The sequence below is a fragment of the Caretta caretta genome, chromosome 6 (genome assembly GCF_965140235.1).
Source record: "Caretta caretta isolate rCarCar2 chromosome 6, rCarCar1.hap1, whole genome shotgun sequence".
NCBI classification, from domain to species: domain Eukaryota; kingdom Metazoa; phylum Chordata; order Testudines; family Cheloniidae; genus Caretta; species Caretta caretta.
The window spans coordinates 25,951,436-25,976,815 of NC_134211.1; the positions used below are offsets into that span (position 1 = coordinate 25,951,436).

The window sequence follows — 25,380 nt, forward strand, 5'->3', positions numbered from 1 at the left end:
CAAATATTAAAGAGTTACAACTGTATTTTGACAGTGCAGCTCAGATACTGAACATAATTGGAATGTGTGCTTTTATGGAATATACCTATGGAAAAAATTAAAATCTGTATAGATTTTACAGTTGCTTAACATTAAGCTATAATGACTATTTTGTAGAGGAGTACGAACATGGCACCATGAAATACACACTTCCTTGTTTGTCCTATTTGGGGCTAGTTATTACTATTTCAGAAAGGAGAATATGGATTAGTAATCTAAAATCGACACAATAAGCATCTCACCTCCTCTTCTCCTTCCTCTCCTTCTTCAAACTAAAACAAAAATAAAACAGGTTTTCAGAATGTTTTATGCAATTAGCTAAAATAGGCATAGCACATGCAAGCACTTAGAGTACCCTTCAGATAATCTCAAAATGCTTAATTTACCTTCTAAAGCACTAACCCCATTTTACAGGCGTGGATGGGGATACACAGAACTAAGTAATTTGCTTCAAGTCCTACACAGAGTTGGTAACAACAGAATTCTATAATCAATGTCTCCCAACTCCCAGTTTATCCCGTTCTCCCACTCATTGTAGCCTCTAAACAATACTGCCTCCATGACAATTGTCATTTAATCTTATATCAAGAAGGGTGACACCAAATCTTGAATATAGCTTTTCAGACATGTGTAGTATAGTAAGATATGCAGTTTCACTCAGCTCAGCAAGACAATGATTGGGGTATAATCATTAGAAATTATATAGACAGAGAATATACGTTTAAGTAAAGGAAGAGCCACAAGCCCTACTTTTAATTTACAAATTGAACTCATGGAATAAATACAAATAATGAATATGCTTCTTGAATAATGTACATTTTTTAAACAAACTGAACATTCAAGCAGCATTAGGGAGAAACTTAAGAGCAAGAAATTTACAAATAAAGGATGCTATTACCATCTTGTGACTAGTATATTTATACTAATGCAAGTTTAAGCAATATACTGGTGTTCTTTTCGGCTGCGTTTTTTTGAGTATTCAGCATAAGTGATTTTACGTTATTTTTTAATTCGGTTCTGTTTGAAGACAAGATACTACAAAAAATTCTCATTTCAAAGCAGTATTTAAAATTATTTGCCTAAACCAAACTGGTAAAGGCAATACAGTTTAGAAATACACACATCTTTAAAGAAAAAAGGCCAATCCTTCCTTAGTCCAGAAGCTTTCTCTTCTGCCTTGAGCTAGTGTTTTAAATGCTATATTTCCTACTTCCTCCAAAAAAGTATGAAGTTGCCCACTCAAGGAAACCAAATTCTAGATGCTGTATTGCTTCAGAGGTCCAATCAAATGTGCAGCTACAGCTCAGCAAGCACAGTCATGGCCTGGATCAGTTCTGTGGGCTACGCCAATAATAGGGATACTGTGGTTGTTGCCTTGTCCAAAAGAACCCCCTCTACCTGATTTCAGAAGTCCTAGGCAGTCAATGGAAGGTTTAAAAAAAAAAAAAGGGGGGGGGGGAAGGGCAATGTGACCCTATTCACTGCATTCTCTGAGTGTATCTGATTCTGATGAGTAACTTATTCCACGCAAAGAAAAACCAATTCTACTTTTTTATTTCATTTGAGAAAGTAATGGTATTACTATTTCAGCCACAAGTATAAAGACATACAAGACAGGTGAGCAATATACATACGTTATCATCATCCTCTATTGCTTCCCCAGTGAAATAAAGTACAGCACGAGGGACTATCCTTTCACGGAAGAAGTGCCCAATTTCAAAGTCTGTAGCTAAAGTAAACTCTGAATCTTCATCCTGTAAAGCAAGTCAATCGGATTTTAGAGAATTACTACTGGAAATGCAACACTATGCAGACATAATGCTGTTCATCATGATTCAGTGATATCCTGTGGCCAACGTGACCTCTTACCAAGAAGGGCTGTTGTAATACAGAGATATTGGGGATGACGTGGAAGAAATGGGCTACTGGGGAAAGTGCAGGGGCCAGTGAAGAAAGTATGTTATTTTAAATGAAGCTGTAGCTCAGATTTCTTAGTAGGCAAAAAAGTCAGACTAATGGAGAAATTTGTGTGTGATCACTGATGTATGCATCTGAGTAAAGCCTAGGAAGGGGAGCTTTAGGACAAAAATATAGTAAAGAGATTTCAAATCTTGTTAAAGTGAGACTTACCAATGACTCTCCATCCCCAGACACTACAAATAGAAAGAGGAAAAAAATTTCATGTTACGCTGAAAAACCCAGCCCATCTGGTTGTTCAAGCTTGAAGAATGCGCTATGAGAAGGTTTCTGTTCTTACCAGTGTTGTGTGGATTAGTGTTTGTTACATTAGAATTGTAAAGCCTGCGGGTACTGTTAGCATTACTGAAAGGAAAACAATTCAGTTTCAGTCCAAGACCTCGTCTATACTACAGTTTTGTCGACAAAAGTCAGTTTTTGTCAACAAAACAGTGAAGGTACACACAGTACAATGTTCCATCCACCAACAAAACTCTCCTGCTTTGCCAACAGATAAGGAAGCAACAAAGGAGGAGCAAGGAGGACAGGTTTTGGGAGGTGCTCCAATCCTTAGAAACCAAAAAACAAGAATGCAGGGCATAGAGAAAGGCTTTAGAAGAAAATTATAAAATAGCCAGGCAGGACAGAAAGGAGAGCCAGAAGCAAATTTTAATGGGCCAGGAGCAGATGATAAAAGTTATGGAGGAGAAAACGGAGATGTTGACGTCCTTAATCACACTGCAAGCAGAATTCGTGTTTGCTCAGCCCCCCACACTGCAACGAACAAAGAACTACTTTCCATGCCTTCCCCAACTCCTCCCACACATTCCTTGCAACTTCCCGACCTGCCCCAGTACGCCATTCACTCCCCCTTTTTGGACAGCTTCCAAAATTATTGCAACTACACACAGCCATAAGAGCCTACAGTGCCCTTCATTTGTTTCTTCCTTCCCACCAAGCCTTTTGTGTGTATTGTTAATCGGTATTTAATAAAAACACACTCTGAAAGATAATCAATCTTTATAATTCTCCCATACATGCGAATACAGACTAACACGGCTGTTACTCTGAAACCATACATGGTGGTTGCTGATTAAGTTAATATACAGTGGCAATCTGATCATTTGCCGAGTATAAATTGTGGTTAGGAATTACCAAAATTTTCATGCAAGGCAGCAAGTTAAAGCATGGCAGAGTGCTGTAGAGAAAGACATTATTGGAGCTCATTGTCAAAATGGTGCCTCAAAGCCTTCCTGATTCGAATAGCCTCCAATTGTGCCCTTGTAACAGCCTTGTTTAATGGCTGCTCAAAATCAGCTGCCGGGCGATCCACGTCCACACCAGGGGAACTTTTCACCCATAGCCTCACCAACATTATGGAGTACACAGCAGGCTGTACTCCTGGGGGAATTTTACACCAAAAAATTAAAAGTTCTGCGCACAATATTTTACAATTCTGCATATTTTGTCAAAACACCACACTATAATCATACCAGTTTCAATTATTTTGGTAATTTTTTTCAAAATACCTGTCAGCAAGTATGTCTGTAACAATACAGACCACCAAAAAGATTCAGGAAATGTTTTTTGACAAATAGATTCCTTACTAGGCATATTAATATAGAACTGAGTAATAATTCATTTAAACTACAGTATAGAACCATATTTCCTGTACCCCTCATAAGCACTGCAAAGGCTTAGGGGAAATCAGGGGTAACGGAGGAGCTGTTGTACTATTGATGTACTCCAGCGCAAGATGGTCCAGGGCCAAAATTGGGATGTGTGTGCCATCTATCACTCCGCCGCAGTTAGGGAATCCCATTACCAAAAACACATCTACTATTTCACGCACATTGCCAAGAGTCACAGTCCTTTGTAGCAGGATGCAATTAATGACCCTGCACATTCACGATAATGCAGCCCCAGCGGAGGACTTCCTGATTCTAAACTGATTTGTGACTGATCAGTAGCAGTCTGGAGTTGCCAGCTTCCACACAGCAATTGCCACACGCTTCTCCACTGAGTGGGCAGCTCTCGTTTTGGTGTCCTTGAGTTGCCATGCTGGGGAGGGCTCTACACACAGTTCCAGGATGGTGGCTTTCTGCATCCGGAAGTTCTACAGCTACTGCTCGTCATGCTAGACCTGCATAACAATGTGATCTCACCACCCAGTGCTTGTTTCCCAAGCCCAAAAGTTACTGTCCACCATGTGCAGCTGCTCTGTGAATGCCAAAAGTAATGTGCATCTTTCCATGGCACACAGCAGGTCAGGCACCTCCGATTCTTGTCCAGATTGGATGCTCATGAGATACTGCATGACCAGCTGCAATGTGTTCATAACAGTGATCACAAAAGTAGAGAGCAGTGCAGAATCCATCCTTTCAGACACAGATGGTGAGCACACAGTCAACGGGCTGTTAAAAAATGCCGTGAAACGCAGTGAGAAGCCCATAGAATGATGGGACAGAAAAAACTACATCATGGGACACTGAGCCATCATCCATGATGCACTGCAAACCATTCCGCCTTCCCACAACTCCTAGCTGCAGAAGGTGGCAAGTAGCACAGTGGAATAGCTACAAGAGAACTGCTCTCTTTGTCTATGTTAGAGCACCAACCGTGGATGCGCTCTCCCAACAGAAGGAACATTGTGTGAACATGCACAAGCGATGTAATACTGGTTTTTGATCATCTGCATAACTTGCATTGACAAAACTCAGTGTCGACAAGGCCTAAATCTAACCCATGTTAAATTCAATTTAAATGTCACTGCAAATCACATTATAATGAAGATATAAAAGTTATAAAATTTAAATTCCTGCACTGCCATTCCTATGTGGTCACATCCAGATGTTTGCACAGGGAAATGTCACTTCTGTAGAAAGAACATTGGGTACTTATGGCATACGAAGACTCAAGATATACACTTTTCAACCAATGCCATCTATATTTTATCTCTGCATTAACACTTGACAAATTAAATACCTTGATTTTGTTACCGCCGTTCCAGAAAATTAAGATCTTTTCCAAGAAGTATTTATATACTGATATTAGCTACAAATTAAGGCCTCAATCCTGTGATTAATACTGAACAGGCAGAATCCTGCATCTACTAGAGCCTCATTGACGTGCAGCAAGAGTTCTCTTTGCATGAGCAGGGCTTAAGGTGCCTGCGTTTCAAAAGTGGAGAGACTGGTTATCATTTAATGAGACCAAACACAAGCAACAGATTGTGCACTAGCTCCCACTCCAGAAGTGACAATTTGGTATAAATCAATTCTCACTTGCACATGGGGAGCATATGAGATGCCAATGTACTGCTCTTCAGAGTCTAAACTTTTGCCACTACTGTCTTTGTTGATAATGACTTCAGCAAGCCAAGATGAAACCCTGCTTGATGCAAGTAATTAGTGTATTACCGCTATATCTAAATTTATATCTGCCTATAAATTAGGGCCGTCAAGAGATTAAAAAAATTAACCATGATTAATTGCACAGTTGAACAACAGAATACCATTTATTCAAATATTTTTGGATTTTTTCTACATTTTCAAATATATTGATTTAAATTACAACACAGAATACAAAGTGTACAGTGCTCACTTTATTACAAATTGTGCTGTAAAAAAAAGAAATAGTATTTTTCAATTCACCTCACCTCTTACAAGTACTGTAATGCAATCTCTATCATGAAAGTTGAATTTACAAATGTAGAATTATGTACAAAAAATAACTGCATTCAAAAACAAAACAAAGTCCACTCAGACTTACTTCTTATTCAGCCAATTGCTCAGACAAACAAGTTTGTTTACATTTGCAGGAGATAATGCTGCCTGCTTATTGTTTACGTCACCTGAAAGTGGGAACAGGCATTCACATGGCACTGTTGTAGACGGCGTGGCAAGGTATTTACGTAACAGATGCTCTAAAGATTCATATGTCCCTTCATGCTTTAACCACCATTCCAGGGGACATGCGTCCATGCTGATGACAGATTCTGCTCGATAACAATCCAAAGCAGTGCAGACCAACACATGTTCACTTTCATCATCTGAGTCAGATGCCACCAGCAGAAGGTTGATTTTTGGTGGTTCAGGTTCTGTAGTTTCCACATTGGAGTGTTGCTCTAAGACTTCTGAAAGCATGCTCCAGATCATCTCCCTCTCAGATTCTGGAAGGCACCTCAGATTCTTAAACCTTGGGTCAAATTTTGTAGTCATCTTTAGAAAGCTCACCTTGGTACCTTCTTTGCATTTTGTTAAATCTGCAGTGAAAGTGTTGTTAAAACGAACAACATGTGCTGGGTCATCATCCGAGACTGCTATAACATGAAATATACAGCACAATGCAGGTAAAACAGAGCAGGAGACATACTATTCTCCCCCAAGGAGTTCAGTTAAAATTTAATTAGTGCATAGTTTTTTTTTAAAATGAGCATCGTCAGCATGGAAGCATTTCCTCTGGAATGGTGGCCAAAACATGAAGGGGCATACGAGTGGTTAGCATATCTGGCATGTAAAAATAGTTTGCAGTGCCAGTTACAAAAGTGCCATGCAAATGCCTGTTCTCACTTTCAGGTGACATTGTAAATAAGAAACCGGCAGCAGTATCTCCCATAAATGTAAACAAACTTGTTTGTCTTAGAGATTTGCTGAACGAGAAGTAGGACTGAGTGGACCTGTAGGCTCTAAAGTTTTAGATTGTTTTGTTTTTGAGTGCAGTTATGTTTCCAAAAAAAAAATCTACATTTGTAAATTGCACTTTCACAATAAAGAGATTGCACTACACTACTTGTATGAAGTGAACTGAAAAATTACTATTTTATCATTTTTACAGTGCAAATATATGTATTAAAAATAGTGAGCACTGTACACTTTGTATTGTGTTGTAATTGAAATCAATATATTTGAAAATGTAGAAAAAATTCAAAAATATTTGAATAAATTTCAATTTGTATTCTATTGTTTAACAGTGCGATTAAAACTGATTAATCGATAAAAAATTAATCGTGATTAAAAAAATTAATCGTGTGAGTTAACTGCGATTGACAGCCATACTATATTTACACACATTCCACGTGCAAGTATTTTCTATTCCAGACATGAACTATGTATTATGAATAGGCATGGCAGAATTCACGTTTAATTTTCTTTGTATAATTGAAGATGTTTGAGTTAGATTTTCAGTGGCACAAAAATTATAGGGACCACCACAACATATGAAAATATGTATTAAATCTCCTTAAAATCAAATGCTAAGAAGTTCAAGCAGCTTTTTTTTTTTTTAAACTTTGCCTATTTGTAAATTTCAAATCGGTGAAAATAAATGTTTTCATTCATTTGTGTTTACACTCTGAAATCCACATTTACTGACAAAAATCCAATCCAATCCTTCCAAGCCTAATTATGAAAGACTTGGAGAGACTATACAACATGTGCTGGTGCTACCAAGGGATTAACCAGGCAGTTTACAAAAGGAGACATGTCTACCAAAAAAAACCTATGACCATTTTTGATCAGTGCATCATCTATGAAGTTCACATGATGAAACACTTCTCAAAAACTCACATATTTAAAGAGAAGGTTGGAGGTTGCCATCAGAGACCAATCTCAGATGGTTGGACTCTTATTTACAATCTAGTTAAGTATAGTTTAAAATATTAAACAAGTCTACTTTTTTTTTTTTTTAATACCTTCCAACTTTAGCAGTCTGCAGCATTAGGAGAACATATGTGAGAATTATGCATACACTGTATTAAGCGAAATGTGTGCCATTTTCTTTGACCTTACAGCTCACCAGTATCAGTTTGCCAGCACCAAGATTTGTAAGGCATTTGAAGGAGCCACATATTTACTCCAGACAGACAGAATACACACTGGTATAACTTGCAGAAGAAATTTCTCTATGTTAATACAGTTCAAACCATCTTGAATGACATACAACAGTATGTAGTGGCCAAACCTGCAGCCCAGGCTAAATCCTCTTTGCATCATAACAGCACAAGTGAAACTTAAGTTATTGAGCCACTGGGAATACTCCTATCATAGGGAAATCCTCTAAAGCCAGCTAGCTCTACACCAGCTGGTCCTGCTCCAGAGGCAAGTTTAGGACAAGTGGTGATGTAGCTGGAGTGTGTTCCAGCAACCCTGGGGTCAGCAAAATGGTCTCCAAAGCACCATTCCAGCCAGCATAAGTTTGACCCCTGTTGCAATCTAGAGAAGCCACAGGGGTGCTAATGTGGTCTTTGGATACCCCCAGGGTCAAAGTAGAAAAGTAGCATAATGCCAAATCTGCACTGCTTTTCAGATTATGGAGCTCTGGCATGCCAAAGAATCTAGCCTACTATATTTATATCCTCCCCAACATCCCAAATCCAGGTACAACTCACGCAATTTGTGATTGTCTTGTTTGAAGAAAGTGGATGTTTATATAAAAATAAAATAATGTTTGGTGGCATTACTATTTATATCTTACATAATGTGATAGGTACTTATGAAAAGCCCCATATAAAGAGCAAGGTATTATTATTACTCTTATTACTATGGAGGTTTCAAGGTATACAAATAGGTGTTCCAAAATATCAAATAGAGACCAAAAAAGAATGCACATAACATATATTAGGATATGGCAGTCACAGGTATGTATTTTATCTCTCTGTATGGCAGATAAACATAACTGCAGAAATCCCCCTGGTGCAAACAGGGCTTACTACCCAGAAAAGGGAAAAGAGCACAAGGCCTCTTGAAGTGCACTAGCAATTTTGCTTAATTTGGTCAGATTAGCACTTGGATACAATGATAGGCACTACAGCAAACCCTAACATAATTACAGGGTGAACAGGATGTAACTACTGAAGACTTAAGTGAGATTGGTCTATTGAACAGAGATTGGATGTGAAATCTTCACACATTACATCTAGAATAGAAGTATGGAGCCACCCTGTGGTAAAAAGTAAAATATCCTTAAAACTAGTAATATTAAGAACATGGGCCAGGCACAATATGCTAACAAAAGGAGTCCTGTCTACACTGTTCTTCAGCTAATAATTCCCTGTAGAATTAGCTTATTGCTAAATGAGTTACTCTAGCTATAGTTATAGTCAAGGCAAAATCTGAGTTTAGTTATTAGCAAATAACAGCTTTTTCAGGCTAATAAATAGCACTTGTTTCAGGCTCCAGATATTTACAGCGTCAAAACTAGAGTGACAACACCCAGTCTGTTTCAGTACTCTAAAACTCCCCCAATATAAATCCCACTGCTTAGGACTGATATAAATATCTTCAAATGAGTGGCTAAATGTTACCACAGTCACATCATAAAGGCAGAACAACATATAGCCTAAATATAGCCACTGTGAAGAAACTACTTTTGTAAAAACAGAGTTTGGGTAACTGCAAAAATCCAGGTATTTTTTGCTGCTCAAACAAGCTTACCTTTTATGGGGCTGAAGAAGTTAAAAAAAGAGTCATTGGGTACTTGTTTGGTAATTGTTCGAACTGTGCCTCGACCCTTGTGTTTCTGCTTCTTCTTGATTGTTTTAACTGTAACATTTTTTCCTTTCTTCCATTCAATAGTACACCTAAAAACAGCACAAGGAATAAAGGCTTTAATGCAAAAAGACATTTGGGGGAAGACGGGAAATAAGGCATTTAGTGCAATAAAAATCGAGGCATAGATAATTGAGACTGCTTTACAAAATGCTAAACCTATTTTGAACATATTGAATTTATTAATGTTGTAGTTACAAGGACTAATGTTCAGTGTACAAACCAACATTTTCTTAAATGCAGGAGCCAAATATCTGTTCACACCTTTTTGCACAATTCTGTCAATGAAAAGAAGCTATAAACTTTCTGCATCTGGCCAGGTATTTTGTTTTTGTAAGGGAATCCCTAGGTGCTGTCAGGGAATCCCTAGGTGGGGAAGTGGGGGCATGGCCAGAGTGTCACTATGCTCCTGGCACATTCCCTTTGAGCTGCAGGCAGCCAAGCATAAATTAAGAGACAGTTCAATATCTGCTCATACCAGGGATCAGAGTAGTCCCATTGCACCAAGAATCAGGGAACTGTGAAGGAGAGACAGCCATATTTACAGTCCCCTGCCCTAGTCGTGTACAAAGCACAGCTTGGACTAAACAACCAAAGAACTGAGCCCAGCGTATACTAAACGAGAAACTGCTTGCTGTTCCGGTCCTTGCTGCCAGAACGTCACCTGACTTGGTTCTCCCTGCACCTCAAGTGAGAGGCTATATCTAGATGAAGTTTAGTCATGACTACTGGTACCACTGAATGAGCTGCAGCATAAACAGTTCTGTCCTAACTGAAACAAACCTTTAATTAAAGGCTGCTTGGCACACTTAGCCAACAGTTCAGTGGCCAAAAACATCTTGTTCCACAGATGGTCTCACAGAACAATTTGATAATTAGCTGTTACATGGATAGGGTCAATGAACAATTGCTTTCTTGCTCTACTGATCCCAGTAATTAAGCGTGGGATCCATGAATGTACTTAGGCACCTAAACCCCTGACTCAGGCTATGTCTACAGTACTGTGCTAAGTCAACCTAAGTTACACTACTCCAGCTACGTGAGTAACGTAGCTGAGGTGGATGTAGTTTAGGTCGACTTACTGTGGTGTCTACACAGCACTGGGTCGATGGGAGACGCTCTCCCGTTGATTTACCTTACGGTCCCTTCATTCCTGGAGGAGTACTGGAGTTGACTGGAGCGCGCTCTGCCATCGATTTAGCGGGTCTTCACTAGACCCACTAAATCAGCCCCCAGTGCATTGACTGCAGCAGCGTTTCAGCGCTACCCTACGTAGTGTAGACATAGCCTTAAACACCTAGTCTCCCATTTCAGCACCCAAGTTCCAGTTCTGGCTCCACTGCGATCCACAAAACTGCCATCAAATCCTGTAGGCACCTAAGCTGATTCGGTGCCTATGTTTTTCAGAGTCAAAAGTTTCCTACTGCATATATTCTTGCCTATGAGCATGCACACTGATGTCTTCTTTTAGGTGTCCAGACACCCATCTCCCACCTAAGTCCCAGAACGATTCACAAACATGGGAAGACAGGTGTTCAGCTGCTTAAATCATGTGTAGGGCCTGATCCAGTAGGCAAGCTCAGATGTCACCTACCAGGTTGGACTCCATTCAAAATCCAGCTGCACGACGATGAGGAAGGGGTGGTGCCCCCTTAGAACTTTTAGTCCAGCAGATAAAAGCACTCAGCTGGGATGTGAGAGACCCACTTCAATTCCCCACTTTCTACCAGAGAGTGGGAGAAAGGATCTGAACAGAGAGGTCTCCCACCTCTCACGAGAGTGCTCTAGCCATTGACCTATGGGATAATCTGAAATGAAACACCTTCCTGTTGAAGCTGTTGCACTCTGAATAAATAAGGAAAGGGTTATTGGAGCAGGGGGCCTGGACCCAGGATCTTCCACCTCCCATGTAGATGTCCTAACCACTAGCATAAAGTGTCCCTCCTACTTTCTCTTTTTTCTACCAGGGGACCCCTGCATCAACTGTTTCCAAATATAAATGTTTGCTTGCAATATTCTGAACACTTGAGGCACGTTGGCAGGGTGCCTTAGTTTCAGCACACTTGTCAACATACCTCAATCTTCCATGGACCGTGTCAAAAAAGACTTAGAGGATAGCTCATACCTGACTAGGTTTGGAAGGATTACATTTTTATTAGTAAATATTGATTTTGCTGCACACACAAATGGAGAAAAAAATTGCCATTGAAAACAAATTACAGATAGCCAAAGTAAGAAAATGCTATTTGAGAACTCCGAGTTGGATTTAAGGATATTTAATTTGTGTATTCTGACACCGATGTTGACAATTTTTGCATTAATAGTTATAAAGCTTTAACTTTTTGAATCTCAGCATCCACTGTTAACTTATTGTCTGATCCCCCCCCTAATTTCCAACCACCGAAAATTTAAATTCATAAGAATCAGGAAAAGATGCTTAAAAATAAATATCCAATTTCTTTTAATTATATAAAAATCAAGTTCTGCCAGGCCTACACGTGACTATTGAAAAGTTTTTTGTTGAACTTCAAGAATGCTAATTTAATGCCAATTGTGATTGTAGTGTTTGTGAGGCAGGCAAATGCCCAATAAGGACTAGACCGAGACCAGCCATTAACTTTGAACCAAAACAACTTTTAGCCACTACCTTCCTGGACTGAATTTGAAAGACCTGTATCCTCACTACTAATCCCTTGAACAGGAGAGGCACAGTTTTAAATGCATATTATATTCCATCTGCACAGAATAAAACTGTTAGAGTTTACTATCTATACTACCAGCTTCATGCTTTCATCCACAAGATTTTTTCCTAGTATCAACCATTACTAAGATAAAAAAATAGAGTCCGGGAGAATACAGACTAGAAGCTCCAAAAATATTTTTAAAACAAAGATTTTCCTTACCCCTCACAATCAACTATTTCAGGGCCTTCAAATGAAAAGGGATCAGTCTTGTCTGGCTCTGACTTCATCTTGTAGGTTTTTGTCAGGACTGAATTAGTAAAGTAGTCATTGGGCTCGAAGTAGAACTCTAATGAGAAAGACTAAAAGAAAGGTCCATTATTGTTTTAAACTATACCCGACTTTAAAAAAAAAAAAACACACAACCACCACCACCACAAACAGTAAGATGACCAAATTCTGAACCAATACAGGTAAGAGGAAATTGAAAGAGCATGTGTTAAATACGTATCTGCTGACTACAGTAATGATTTTTTAAAGTACAATAATTAACAGAAATAGACTTGGATAATACTTTGATCCTCTTTTTAAGAGGAACAGGCTTTGCATCTTACTAAGTTTGTAAAAATAAAAAGGTGAGGGGGAGACTTGTAAACTCTGCGGAGTTTATACAAACTCAGCCTTGGCTCTAAAAGTCAAGCTGAGTATCTGTCACTAGTGAGAACCGGGGGGAGGGGGGGCGGCGGGCGAGAGAATGTTGGCAAGTAGTAAACTTGCCAGAAAATGCCTTGTGGAGGGATACAAACAATCCTCAAATTCAGGTTTAATTAATTTAATAGTTGTGGCTGAAAAAAAAAAAAAAAATGGGCATGAAGGAATGGAATCTTAAAAAAAATCAAAACTGTTCATTAAGAAACAAAACATTTTTGTATTTTATTTAAAAATTTTTTTAAAAATTGCAACAAACACTTATACAACCCCACTGAATACTCATGTTACATGAGATAACTGATGGCCATTTTGCCAGCAAAAATCTTACTATTGTTGATTTGTGAGAACATTTGCAGGGCTGGCAGTGTTGTGCAACTAGAAGCAGATCTGAAATGGAATTAGACAACAATGGAATGCCAACACCCTTCCCTCCTCCAGAAAAAAAAAAGTTAGTTTTCAGAAAAATACTACAGAATTAAGAAATCCAGATATATAAAAAAATAAGAATGAAGTTATAGCAATACTATTTTGTATGGCATCATTACATCTCTCTTCAGGATAACAAATCAGAGCAATATATTAAATGTTCTTTGACATGCGTATAGTTTGAAACCTTCTCCAATTTATTTAGAAAACCACTTACTGAAGTGATATTCTGAAAGTGAATCACTAGTTTGAGAGCATAGCACCTAGCTACAGGATCCTGATAGTTAAGACTGGAAGACCATCTCCCCTACAAAATGTGACTAATTTTGCTAAATATTGAAGACTAAGATTTATTGAGGTCATTTGTGAGCAAGATGTATCTGACATTTAAAATAAACTGAACAGAACAAGTTATAGTATGAACATGACTCCTCAGTATCAAGGTTTGATTATATTCCTTTAAAAACTGCCTTTCTTGAACTGCAGCAACTATGCTAAGGTCACATTTGGTCCAAAACAAAAATTACGGATAATTCCATTAGTTAGTTTGCAGCTTATGCCTCTGAAGCAGAGAAACTGTTTTATTAGAATCTGGTAATTCATAACATACTGAGGCAGTGAGTACTTTCTGCAATGAAAAAAATCCCAAGTATTGAAGTTACACACAATGCTGTTACTATTACAAATTAGTGACTCATTTTTCAGAAAGTCACTATTATAAAAGACCAGAGAGCAGTTTTCCTGTAAAGTGGGTAAGAGTTTCAGTGTCTTTTTATGAAGTTTGTCCCAAAGCTAGAAGAGACATTGAGTTTGTCAGTCTTCTATTATTGGATTTAATGTAGCACTGGAATGGAACCCATTACCAGAAAGATACTGTCAACAGGTTACGAACAGTGCAAATGGCAAGAAAAGAAATTGATTGGTAAAATCTGACCAGCCCTAAAAACCAAGTGTAATTGCAATTTTGTTTAAGCTATTTTAAACCACAGAAAATTAAGCTGAGTGACAGTATGACATTATCTGCAGAACAGAAGAGTTTTTATTAACATTCTCTGAACTACACTTTAAGAAGTTTTATTTGGATTAAAAAAAATCAGAACCCTTTAAAGGGTTTGTTTCTGTGCTCAAACACAACCCACCAAGTTTGGGATCTCCTGGTTGTATCTTAGGTTGGCAGGCAACAGACCATTGTGCATATGGTATTGTATGCCCCTCTGTGAAACTCACTTGAGCTCTTGTTTTATTTTACAGAGCCGGGGCACCTCACAGAATGAAGTCAAATTATTCTCCAACTCTTGTAATCATTAAAGCTTTTGGGAAAGTCCATCTTTTTTGCTACTTGTCCTGCAATGAAACAAGTCTGGTGTGTACACACACCTTTTATCATGGACAACTGCACTGTCACAACACTCAACAATATAAACAGTCACACAATGAAGTGTGAAGAGAGGCTGTGAATAGAAGTTAAAATATTTTTGAGGAAAAAAATTACAGACTAAAGTCAGTTTGCAAGGATTAAAAAACCCAATTGAGTAATTTATTCGACAAACATCCCAGTGTAGCATTTTCAAGCCACAGTAATGTATTAATGCATAAGAACCAGAAAGAAGTTTACTCTGTGGTAGCTGAGAGAAAACAAGATTACTTGTAAATTTGATTTTTCTAAAAATATTCTGACAGGACCCCTGGTCTCAGCTACCTAACAAAACAATGTCAGCTCTAAGCTCTTAGGGTTTTTTCATTTAAGAGCAGTGATAGTAGGTGGAGCATTTGCAAGGCCCTCTACTGGCCAGCCTGAGCCAGCATGAGTTTGACCATTACCCTTAGAACACTGTAGTCAGTTTCAACTTTGCAGGAAGAAAGCTTCCTCCCTGCCATCCATCCCCTTACAAAAAATGTAAAAACAGGGTCAACGTGCAAAAACCAACAACATCGTCAAGAAGTCTGAAGGGACATGAGCAAGAATCTTGTCAGAATGATACTATCAAAAAAGCAGTTACAGGCAAGTACTTTTGCCTTCTCTAAAGAAGATACTCCAGGAATGAAATTCAGGGGGATGGAAAGAAACTTCAGGGAGGTTGTGGTCTCCTCCACCCCATCCCACAAAAGATTTTTTTTTTTTTTTACAAACAGACAACAAATAGGCCAGGGGTTCTCAAACTGTGGGTTGGGACCTCAAAGGGGGTCGTGAGCCCATTTTAATGAGGTCGCCATGGCTGGCTTAGATTTGCTGGGGCCAAAGCTGAAGACCAAGCACCACCACCCAGGGCCAAAGCCAAAAGAGCATGAGCCCTGGATTTCGGGGCTCAGGTTACAGGCCCCCCGCCTAGAGCAGAAGACTTCTGGCTTCAGCTTTGGCGCCGGGGTACTGGGGCTTGGACTTTGGCCCTTCCTATTCAGGATGGTGGGGCTTGGATGGTCTCGGGCTTCGGTCCCTTCTGGAGTCGCGTAGTAATTTTTCTTGTCAGAAGGGTCAGAAATTTGAGAACCCCTGAACTAGGCCAGCCAGTGATGCCTGAATAGGTATTTTAAAAACACACACAGAACAAAGACCTCCCCAAAATATCCAGGATAACACAGGTAGCCTGAAGGATGTACCAGTTAAACAACAAACAACAAAAACCACACACTCATGAGATGTTTAGCCACTTTAAGTAAGGGACACCCTGAAAGAATAGGAATTCCACAGTACAGAAATCCAAACAAGTACAAAAACAAGTTATGCGGTGTTAAGGCACCAAAATGGGATTTCCTTATGGAAACTGAATGCAAGCAATTATGTTTTGCAAATGTTGCTGCCTTGCAGATGTCCATGACAAATATCTTTGAGACAAGCAGTGCTTGATTCAAAAGAGGATTGGCATGACCTACTGTCAAGGCAATGACTTCTATTATAATAAAAAGAAAAGGAGTACTTGTGGCACCTTACTCTCGTTACAGCGTGTATGGTAACAACCATTGTTTCATGTTCTCTGTGTATATAAATCTCCCTACTGTATTTTCCACTGAATGCATCCGATGAAGTGAGCTGTAGCTCGCAAAAGCTTGTGCTCAAATAAGTTTGTTAGTCTCTAAGGTGCCACAAGTCCTCCTTTTCTTTTTGTGAATACAGACCAGCACGGCTGCTACTCTGAAACCTATTATAATAAACGGTCTCAAAAATTGTAGATTTACAGTTGAAGTCCATGAATACTCTCTAGTGTAGTTGCCAAGACTTTCCTGATAACCTAGATGTTTTAAAGTTCGATCATGATGAGCCAGACATACTGATTTAAGTTAATTTCTGAAGGTAAGCGCCAAATGACTCCCTGCATGTGCTCATTTATAAACTCCACTAGTAGTTTAGCTTTTTCCTTCCATAGATAAGATTGCACTAGAAGCTTGACAAACTAAAAAAAAAGTGAAGTCAGTACACATCTATGCAGCAGCTAGGAGGTATAATTCCCAGCTCAGGTAGACTTAAGCATGCTAGCTCGGCTTAAGCTAGAAACAACAAATAGCAATGTGACCATGGAGCCATGGGTTGCAGCTCAGGCTAACCACACAAGTATGACTGCAGCAGGTTGAGTGGGACTACTTAAATGGGTAACAAACTGCTGTGGCCACCCAGCTATTTTAGGCATTAGCATGAGCTTAGCTAGTGTGTATGTATGTCTATTTGAGCTGGGAATCACTTCTCCCAGCTGCTGTGTTGATATTAACTTTAAGTGTATATTTATCTGGAAAAAAATGTTTCTAAGTGCAGTTTAAAAAGTTTATATAAAAAAAAATCTTTCATTCAAAATTTTGTATTTTTCCATCTCTACCATATTTTTCATTACTGCTTTAAATTAACAACTTAAGTCACACTGATTTCCATTTTTTATTTTGGGGAAGGTATAGTTTTTCTAATGTGATGAACAGTACACATGATTCTTTTTGAATAACATTCACTAAATATGGCATAAGTAGCTGTTTCAATTTTTCAATACAAAAATTAGTTCACTCTTTTTAAACCTAAGTAAAGGGGCAACAAGAGGAGGTAGAATAGAGTTGAAGGTGATGATAAAGACTGACTAGACTACAAGACAAAGGGCAAGAAAAACGACTACAAATCTGTGCTAAGAACCTGAAGCTTGGAATCTTTAGTCAGAGCAGTATACCCCATGTCTTCACACTGATGGCTGTACGCAGGGAGAGATCAAAAACATATTGAACCATCGCCCGTCGCTACTGTGTGCTATTTTTAAAAAAAAAAAAACAGACAAAACACCACACAAAAAACAAACAAACCAAAAAACAAACAATACATACCATAGGCTGTCCAGGTTCAGAAAATTTCACTTTAATATCCTGCAGGTGTTTTAAGATTGGTTCATCATATTCCTAAACAGAAAGGGAAAAAAGTTTGAGTAGGCAGTATTTCGAAAAGCAAATTTTAATCTAAATTAGCTCACTTCAGAGCAGTGAGCTATGTAGAACCTAGTAATTTGATCACAAGTTTGTGATAAATTTGAAATTCAGATCCAAGTTCTCTGAAGTTAGTTTAGAACTGTCATTTGCCAAATTCTCATTTGTTGAAATCTGTCATCTTATCTTTGAAGTTAAAGTTGCCATCTCCTGGGGTAGCATGTGACTGAAAATTAAACTTCTTGGAAGATGAAAAATCCAATTACTACTTCCACTGCGAAGCAGAGGCATGACATGACAGATGTATAAAAATGACTGGTTTTAGGGGATTATTCCAAAATATTAACAGAAAGTTAATAGGATAAATTGTATAAGGGCAGAATGCAACAAAATGTATCAAATATACAAATACAGTCCAATACAGGGAGGCACAGCCTCCCCTAACCGGCCCTCCATACAATTTCCGAAACCCAATGTGGCCCTCAGGCCAAAACAAAAAAAAAAGTTTGCCCGCCCCGACCTAAACCTTTATGAAATAAAGTGGCAAAAACGTATGGGAATAATTGTTTTGTGAGTAGAATGTGAATATATGCTCTAATGGATGCAGAACTAATTGCAATACCAGTTTCCAAACAGCTTAGATCTTATTTATCAAAAACTTTCACTTAGTAACAAACAAAGAACCAGGTAAAGGATTCGCAAGAACTGCAAGCTCTTGGTTACTCACATCTTCCTCAAGTATCATCTAGTAATTGGGGAAAAAAAGCAGGTGAAGTTAGCTTTTTCAAATGGAATTAGCTTACCTGTACTAATTCACTTAGCATATCTACATTTCTAAAGATTGTAAACCAGAAGTCTGGAATTCCTTTGGGATTTGACTCTTCTGCTGCGGCTGCTGCTTCTTTCTCTTCTATTACTACTTTGTTTTTGAGGTCTCCCTATGAAGTAAACATAGAAGTGTTTAAGGAAAGCACAAACTCTCCATAATTAAGAGCCTTCCACACTTAGTATAAAAAACGACAGTAAAACCTCAGAGTTACAAACTGACCAGTCAATCACACACCTCATTTGGAACCGACAGTAAGCAATCAGGCAGCAGCGTGCGTACACATGCATGCACCAGCAAATACAGTACAGTACTGTTTAAACAAACTACTAAAAAAGGAAAGGGAAAGCAGCATTTTTCTTCTGCAAAGTAAAGTTTCAAAGGTATATTAAGTCAATGTTTAGCTGTAAACTTTTCAAAGAACAATAATGTTTTGTTCAGAGTTACAAACAACCTCCATTCCTGGAGGTGTTTGTAACTTTTAAGTTCTCCTGTAGATGCTTAAAATGCTGTCAGATTCCTGAAAATTGTGACTTGAAAGTTCATTCTTAGAGATGGTTTTAAACCAAGACAGTCAATTCCACTTACAAATCACATCAAACAGATCCCATGTTGATTTACAACTGTCTTTCCATATTTGTAAATTTTAAAGTACTTACAACTGCTGCTGGTTTGGCACTAGTTTAAAGTGCTTTCAATTTACATGGAATTCTTGACAACAAGATACAAACAGATAAGTTTCCAATTTCACTCGCTATACTCAGGTTTTTTTTTTTTTTAAATACACTAAAATAATAAAACCTAAAGACAGGTACATGCCTAAACTAAGTGGATGTACTGTTCTACAGGGCAAGACATAGACCAATTCTCTGTTTGTCATTTTCACTGTGCTTTGCCTAAAATTTAAACTGGTAGCTTGTGGGGCAGCGACTGTCTTTCCAAGTCTTCTAGGAAAGACCTGGCAAACTTATGGCTGCTATAAAAGTCATGACAATGTAATAATGAAAAGTACCTACAGAATATGCTGTCCAGGTTCTTCTCTTTGGGGTACAACTCCACAGTCTTCAAATATATTAAAAGATATGAAAGCTGCTCGTTGTATGTTGAGATTTTTTTTTTTTTTTAATACAGAACTAAAATTCAGCATGGGATTGTGCTAATACATGCCCCTGCTACTGTGCCCTCATCCAATACCACAGCAAATCCAGTTCTTGATCATGAAGAAATCTGCTGCTTTGCACTCCCACCACTAGGAAGCATCACCAGAAGCTCTTAAAATTGCCTCCAACAAGATCTGCTATTTGAGTGATGAGTCAAGAGCAGGGAACAGCAATTTATTACTACTACCAGAGGATCAAATTCGGGCAATATTTACAGCAATTCATAAGATTAACTGAACTTGTGTATATACATAAGAATAGGTAAAAAGGAAGTCTCAAAGCACTACAAACTTCAGTTGCTTGAGGACTGCTGGAAGTTACCAAAAGGTGGTCCTCAACACATGCCAGTAATTTCATAAACTGTTGCCACTCATCCCATAGATTTAGACACCTTGTCGTTTGTGCTTGTGGTAGTATTGTGGATTACCATCAAATACAATGACTAGTAAATATAGAATGAGGGTAGTATTAATTTTGCAAAGAGATAAGAATGACTAAAGAAAATGGAGAACAAGTCAGGAAGAAAGGAAAAAGTGCATACGTGCGAAGAGTGAAAAGCAACACAAACTTTTTAAATTTAAAGACATTTCTTCCCCTCAGAAAGGTTTAAAAAAAAAAACAAAAAACTTTGAGAGTTCCTAAAACTCATTAAATATAAATGTAATGTGCTGAAGCTATAGAAGAGCCTTCTTAAAACTAAATATTTTCTACAACACAGAGAATATATAAAGATCCAGCAGCCAGCATGCTTTTTATTGGAATAAAACTTGCTTTTACAATACACTTTACCAAAGTATGAGCTATCTATTTGTCAAATCCATACTCATAGTACTAAAAGCTAGTTATGTCCCCCAAAATAAAGAACAGCCAGCTAGCTAGCCAGCCTTCTCTTAATTTGGTGATTTATGTAGCACTGGAATGGAACCCATCAGCAGAAAGATACTGTCAACAGGTTACGAACAGTGCAAATGATAAGGAATAACAGCCATTAAACAGTATTGGTTGATGGCAATATACTGGTGTAAAAATTCAGTAAATTTCTGAAATTTAAATTTTAAATGGAGACTTTGAGGCCAGAAGTGACCACCATGATCATCCAGCCTGACTTCCTGCATACTGCAGGCTACAGAACCTCACCCATCCACTCCTGTAGTAGGGTCATAACCCTGGATGAGTTACTGAAGTCCTCAAATCTTCATTTAAAGACTTCAAAGTTACAGAGAATCCACTATTTACTCTAGTTCAAACCTGCAAGTGACCAGTGCCCCAAGCTACAGAGGGAGGCAAAAAACAGAACAAAAACAGGCTCTCTTCTAACATGACCTGGGGAAAAATTCCTTCCCAAACCCAGATATGACAATCAGTTAAACTCTGAGTATGTGGTCAAAATCCATCACTGACACAGATCTGGTAAAGTTACCTGTAGTAACTCAGAGCCCTCCCCATCTGTTGTCTTGTCTCCAACTGTTGGAGACATTGTCTACAATGGCATATGGGCAAGCCACGACTGCTTTTAGCAATCTCATCATACCATCCCCTCCACAGACTTACCACTTTCAGCCTTAAAACAGATTAAGTTTTCCCCCCTCCCCAACTCCCTTTAGAAGGCTATTTCAGAACTTCACAGGTTTCTATCCATCCAAGTAGTGTCTAATTTCAAGCCTGATCTTACTGATGGCCAGTGTATATCCATTTGTTCTTGTGCCAACACTGGCCCTTAACTCCTCTCCCTTCCTGTTATTTAAATTAAGTCTTCTTAAGTATTTTTGCTTACATGAAAAATTAAAAGCAAACTGGATTATGATTTTAGAACACTGAATAAAGTTTGGATTGGTCTATGTAAACATTTAGTTCACAGCAAGCTAGAGTGAGAAGCTACGCCACACTAGCCTTCCGTGGACTAACTATCTGTGTGGACCCTGCTGACACACATTAACAGTTTGATAATACGCTTTAATCTTGTCCTCTTTGAAAAAGGGGGAAATAAAAGAGCATTAACAAACTGTTAATACATGTCAGCAGGGTCCACAGACAGTCTATGGTGGGCTCGAACGGGATAGATTAAATTCACAGCCCAACTTGCCATGAACTAATTGTTCATGTAGACAAGTCCTATATGTCATTGTGTTCAGTCCAGGCATGTGCTTATTACAAGAGTTCTATACGAAATCTAGATTTCAGAGAGATTAGATTTAAGATAGTATCTTTCAGGCTATATAAACAAAATTAGTACTTTATCAAATTTTCAGACTAATCATTAGTTTCTACTCACAGCTAGTTTTTCTTCCTCCTCATTTTCACTGTGCCACTCTGACTCTGCATCTGTAGGTTCAGCCTCACCAATGACAAAGTCCCTTCTCTGCACAAAAGAATTATACATTTAAGGGAGAAAATATTAAAGCAGTAATTAGCGGTTACTCTGAACAATTCCCTGGGATGCTATAAAAGCCTGGGCAAAATTACTGCCTCTGGCAAAATACAAAATTAATTCTCTCATAACGACTCCCAGCTTGCAAAACAATCCTCAAAAAAAACCAAGGAAAACAACTGACTCACTACTAGGATAGATAAGTATCCCTGATTATTAGGGTAAGAGCATGAAGGTAACAGACAACTTATTAGGGTGGTTACCACATATATTAACAGTAAGTTAAAACATAAATGAACAAAACAGAACTAGATTTACTTATCTTTAAAGTGAAAACAATAGAAGTGAAAGTCACAATTGTCTGTTTTGTACTTACTACAATTTCATTAGGTATCACCGAATGTCAGCAAAAATAACTTTTAGCTCACGTACTTTGGCTATAAAAAAAAGTTCCATCAAATACAGTCTCATTGTTCCTACTCTTGCATAGCAGTTGGGGTATGTCTGCAAATAAACCACAATAGCAGTGCAGCTGTGCTGCTATAGCATTTCAGGGAAGATACTACCTACGCTGACGGCAAGGCTTCTCCCATCGACTTAGCACGGTCTACAGTGGGGGTTAGGTTGGTTTAACTGCATAGCTCAGAGGTGTTGAGTTTTCATACCCCTAGGTCAGTATAACTGTCGCTTAATTTCCTAGTATAAACCAGGCATTAGTTTCACTTTTGCTAGAGATCCTTACACACAACAGGGGAGCAGAAAAAGTTTCATACAAAAGAGCCAAATCCTCAGCCACAGCAGAGGATCACAGCACTGGAGAGGAAAGATGGAGACTGCAAAGATGGTATGAAGTTCACTTTTTCACTGGCTCTGTACCAGACAAGTCCTCAACTTAACTTTGGAGCAGCCTAATGGCTGAAGTTACACAGGCTGCCAACACCACCAAGAGGCTGAAAATGCAGCCAGAGACCAGCAGGGTTTAGTAAAAGCACCAGCCACATTCACTTGGCCAAAAGCAAGTAGAGCTAGTGCAAAACCAGTATACTAGCTCTACGTCACCAGAAGATTCCCCAACACTAGTATGAGCCTCCTTGAGCCAGATTCTGCCAATGCTCCAGAGTAGAGAAGCTGTGCTCCATCTGAGAATCTGTCCCACTATCAAAAACTGGAGTGTTTTTTATATGGTCAATGTCAGGAAATTCACGGCCACAAATACACTTCACATTTAAGAGAAGTTCAATTATAATCCTATCGATTATACAGAAAAATGCATTAGCTATGCAAAGAAAAAGACGACACGAACAGATAGAGGATGAAATTGTCTCCAAAAAGAGTTCATTATTATTTATATCTAACATGGTAAACGTTTTTAGCCAAAGCTAAAACTGAGGTAAGAACCAAAAGTTGACATTAACAAGCAGTCTGTTGTACTAAAGAATGTTCTCCACCAATTAAAGGAATTCTTCTGTCAAAGAGAAGAATCTTTGTCTACTTTGTGTAGAGGTCTACATTTAAGAAAAAATGTACACCCCCCCTCCACCTCCTGAAAGGTTTTTGCTATTTTCTCATTATTGAATGTAAACCAAAGAAAGCGTGACTTATGAATATGGTCATAGCATCAGTTTGGTTTGTATGTTGTTTTGGTTTTTGAAACAATTTTTAAAGCGAGGAGGCTGGGATCTAGAAAAGTTGCTAAAATGTACTATCTAGTACAGTTCTAATAAACCCAAGAGCCGAAGTATAGGATATGCTATATACCTTCTTTTATACCCAGTAACAAGTTCAGGAATCTGACAGGGATTTTCCAGGTATTGCCTTGTTTTGTTAGCCCGTTTCATTCCTTTAGGAGGTTTTGTTTGTTTTTTAACATATAGTCAACTTGTCTGCATGCCAAACCTTGCAGAAGAAGATCTAACTGGCTGACTGATGCTGGAGTAGTGATATCAAAAACATGCTTTAGATATGCGATTGCATCTGCTATAGAATCCTGAAAATGGACAAATTGTCTACAAGTCTTCGAGTTTTTAATAGAATCAGAGGAGTAGAAAAGAGTGCTTTACACAGCTCTCCAGCAGTTCTCCTCTTCAGAGGTACTAAAGGAGTAATTAACTCCAGCCTTTATCACTGGAAGTATAGTTTTTACAATATGGAACATCTAATAGGATGAGAAAAGAACAAGGGCTAGAGTTCTAGATTGGTAATCCAAGCTTTGCTTTAAGGCAGCTGGAGGGAAAAAAAATACAGGGAAAGGAGAGATAATTTGTTTCTATTTTACTCTTCTCTATTTACAACCAAACAAAGGAAATTAGAGAAAACAGCAATTTTGAGAAGATTATAGTCTTCCTACCTTATCGAAGAGGGGTTGATAGAGGGCTGCATATTTTCTCTCTAAATCATGAACTTCTTCATAAAATTTAGCTTCTATATGGGCACACTTCACCTGGAGTTGTTTCAAGGCATCAATTCTTCTTTTTACTGCTTTTGGTAACCTAGAAATAAACAGCTCTAAGTCTAGAAGGTTAGCTTCTTCACATCTAATATTCATTGTACATTATCCTGATATTATAGCTATACTCTTTAGTCATAGGAAGGTTTAGTTTATTCATAAAACCCCCCACACATACACATTCCTTTTTTAAAAGGCATTTAAAAGCTTTATAAGAATCCTTTCTTATCCATGTTGTCCTTGATACTATTATCTTCCATCCCCTAGACCATCAACCTCCCCAATATTTCAGATGGCAGAAAATAACTTTTTTTTACATCCAAGTTTGTGCAATTACAACGACCCTTCTATGGAAAATGGTGTATTTTGTAGAGAAAAGCATGTATTCATGGGCTGTACCCTGAAATACACCTCTACCCCGATAATAACGCGGTCCAATATAATGTGAATTCAGATACAACACAGTAAAATAACGCTCTGGGGGGCGGGGCTACGCGCTCCGGTGGATCAGCGCATCAGTGTGTTAAGAGTGTCGGGCCAGGGCCGAAGGATGGATAATGGGGCCATGGGGGAGAATGGGAACAGGGGTCGATTCAGACATGCAGGGGCAGCGTGGCGGGGCTGCAGCAGGACTCACCCAGGCTGCAGCGACCTGGGGGTGGCTCATGGTTGGAAGATCATGCCCTAGCCCGGGTGCCTGCAGCCAGAGGGAGCAGGTCTGTGCTGCAGCCCAGACCCCAACTCCGTGTCCTAGCCAGGGGGTGCTGCACGCTCCGCCGGGCTGGGCGGTTTTGCCACCGCTTCGCTCAGCTCCTGCCTCCCTCATGCTCC

General features: G+C 38.7%; 1 protein-coding gene and 2 non-coding genes across 7 annotated transcripts in view; all 3 read right to left on the bottom strand.

The window, feature by feature from the left end:
- The window catches only part of NAP1L4 (nucleosome assembly protein 1 like 4), a 56,020-nt gene that overhangs the window by 10,577 nt on the left and 20,063 nt on the right, over window positions 1–25,380 (bottom strand). For 2 of the 5 annotated variants that reach the window (XM_048855173.2, XM_048855175.2), the window contains exons 5-13: window positions 24,451–24,592; window positions 22,008–22,094; window positions 18,553–18,687; window positions 17,654–17,725; window positions 12,446–12,585; window positions 9,429–9,574; window positions 2,170–2,192; window positions 1,674–1,793; window positions 282–311 (exon numbers count right to left, since the gene is read on the bottom strand). In XM_048855173.2, coding sequence (XP_048711130.1) covers window positions 282–311; window positions 1,674–1,793; window positions 2,170–2,192; window positions 9,429–9,574; window positions 12,446–12,585; window positions 17,654–17,725; window positions 18,553–18,687; window positions 22,008–22,094; window positions 24,451–24,592 — 895 coding nt within the window. Of the gene's footprint in view, window positions 1–281; window positions 312–1,673; window positions 1,794–2,169; window positions 2,193–2,998; window positions 6,260–9,428; window positions 9,575–12,445; window positions 12,586–17,653; window positions 17,726–18,552; window positions 18,688–22,007; window positions 22,095–24,450; window positions 24,593–25,380 lie in introns of those variants that run through there. The other 3 variants (XM_048855170.2, XM_075129330.1, XM_048855172.2) reach the window with 2 other exon arrangements.
- On the bottom strand, window positions 14,140–14,259 carry LOC125639261 (small nucleolar RNA SNORA54). The gene has a single exon (XR_007357442.1). It is a non-coding gene; the product is annotated as a small nucleolar RNA SNORA54 (small nucleolar RNA).
- On the bottom strand, window positions 20,578–20,703 carry LOC125639262 (small nucleolar RNA SNORA54). Its single transcript, XR_007357443.2, has one exon. It is a non-coding gene; the product is annotated as a small nucleolar RNA SNORA54 (small nucleolar RNA).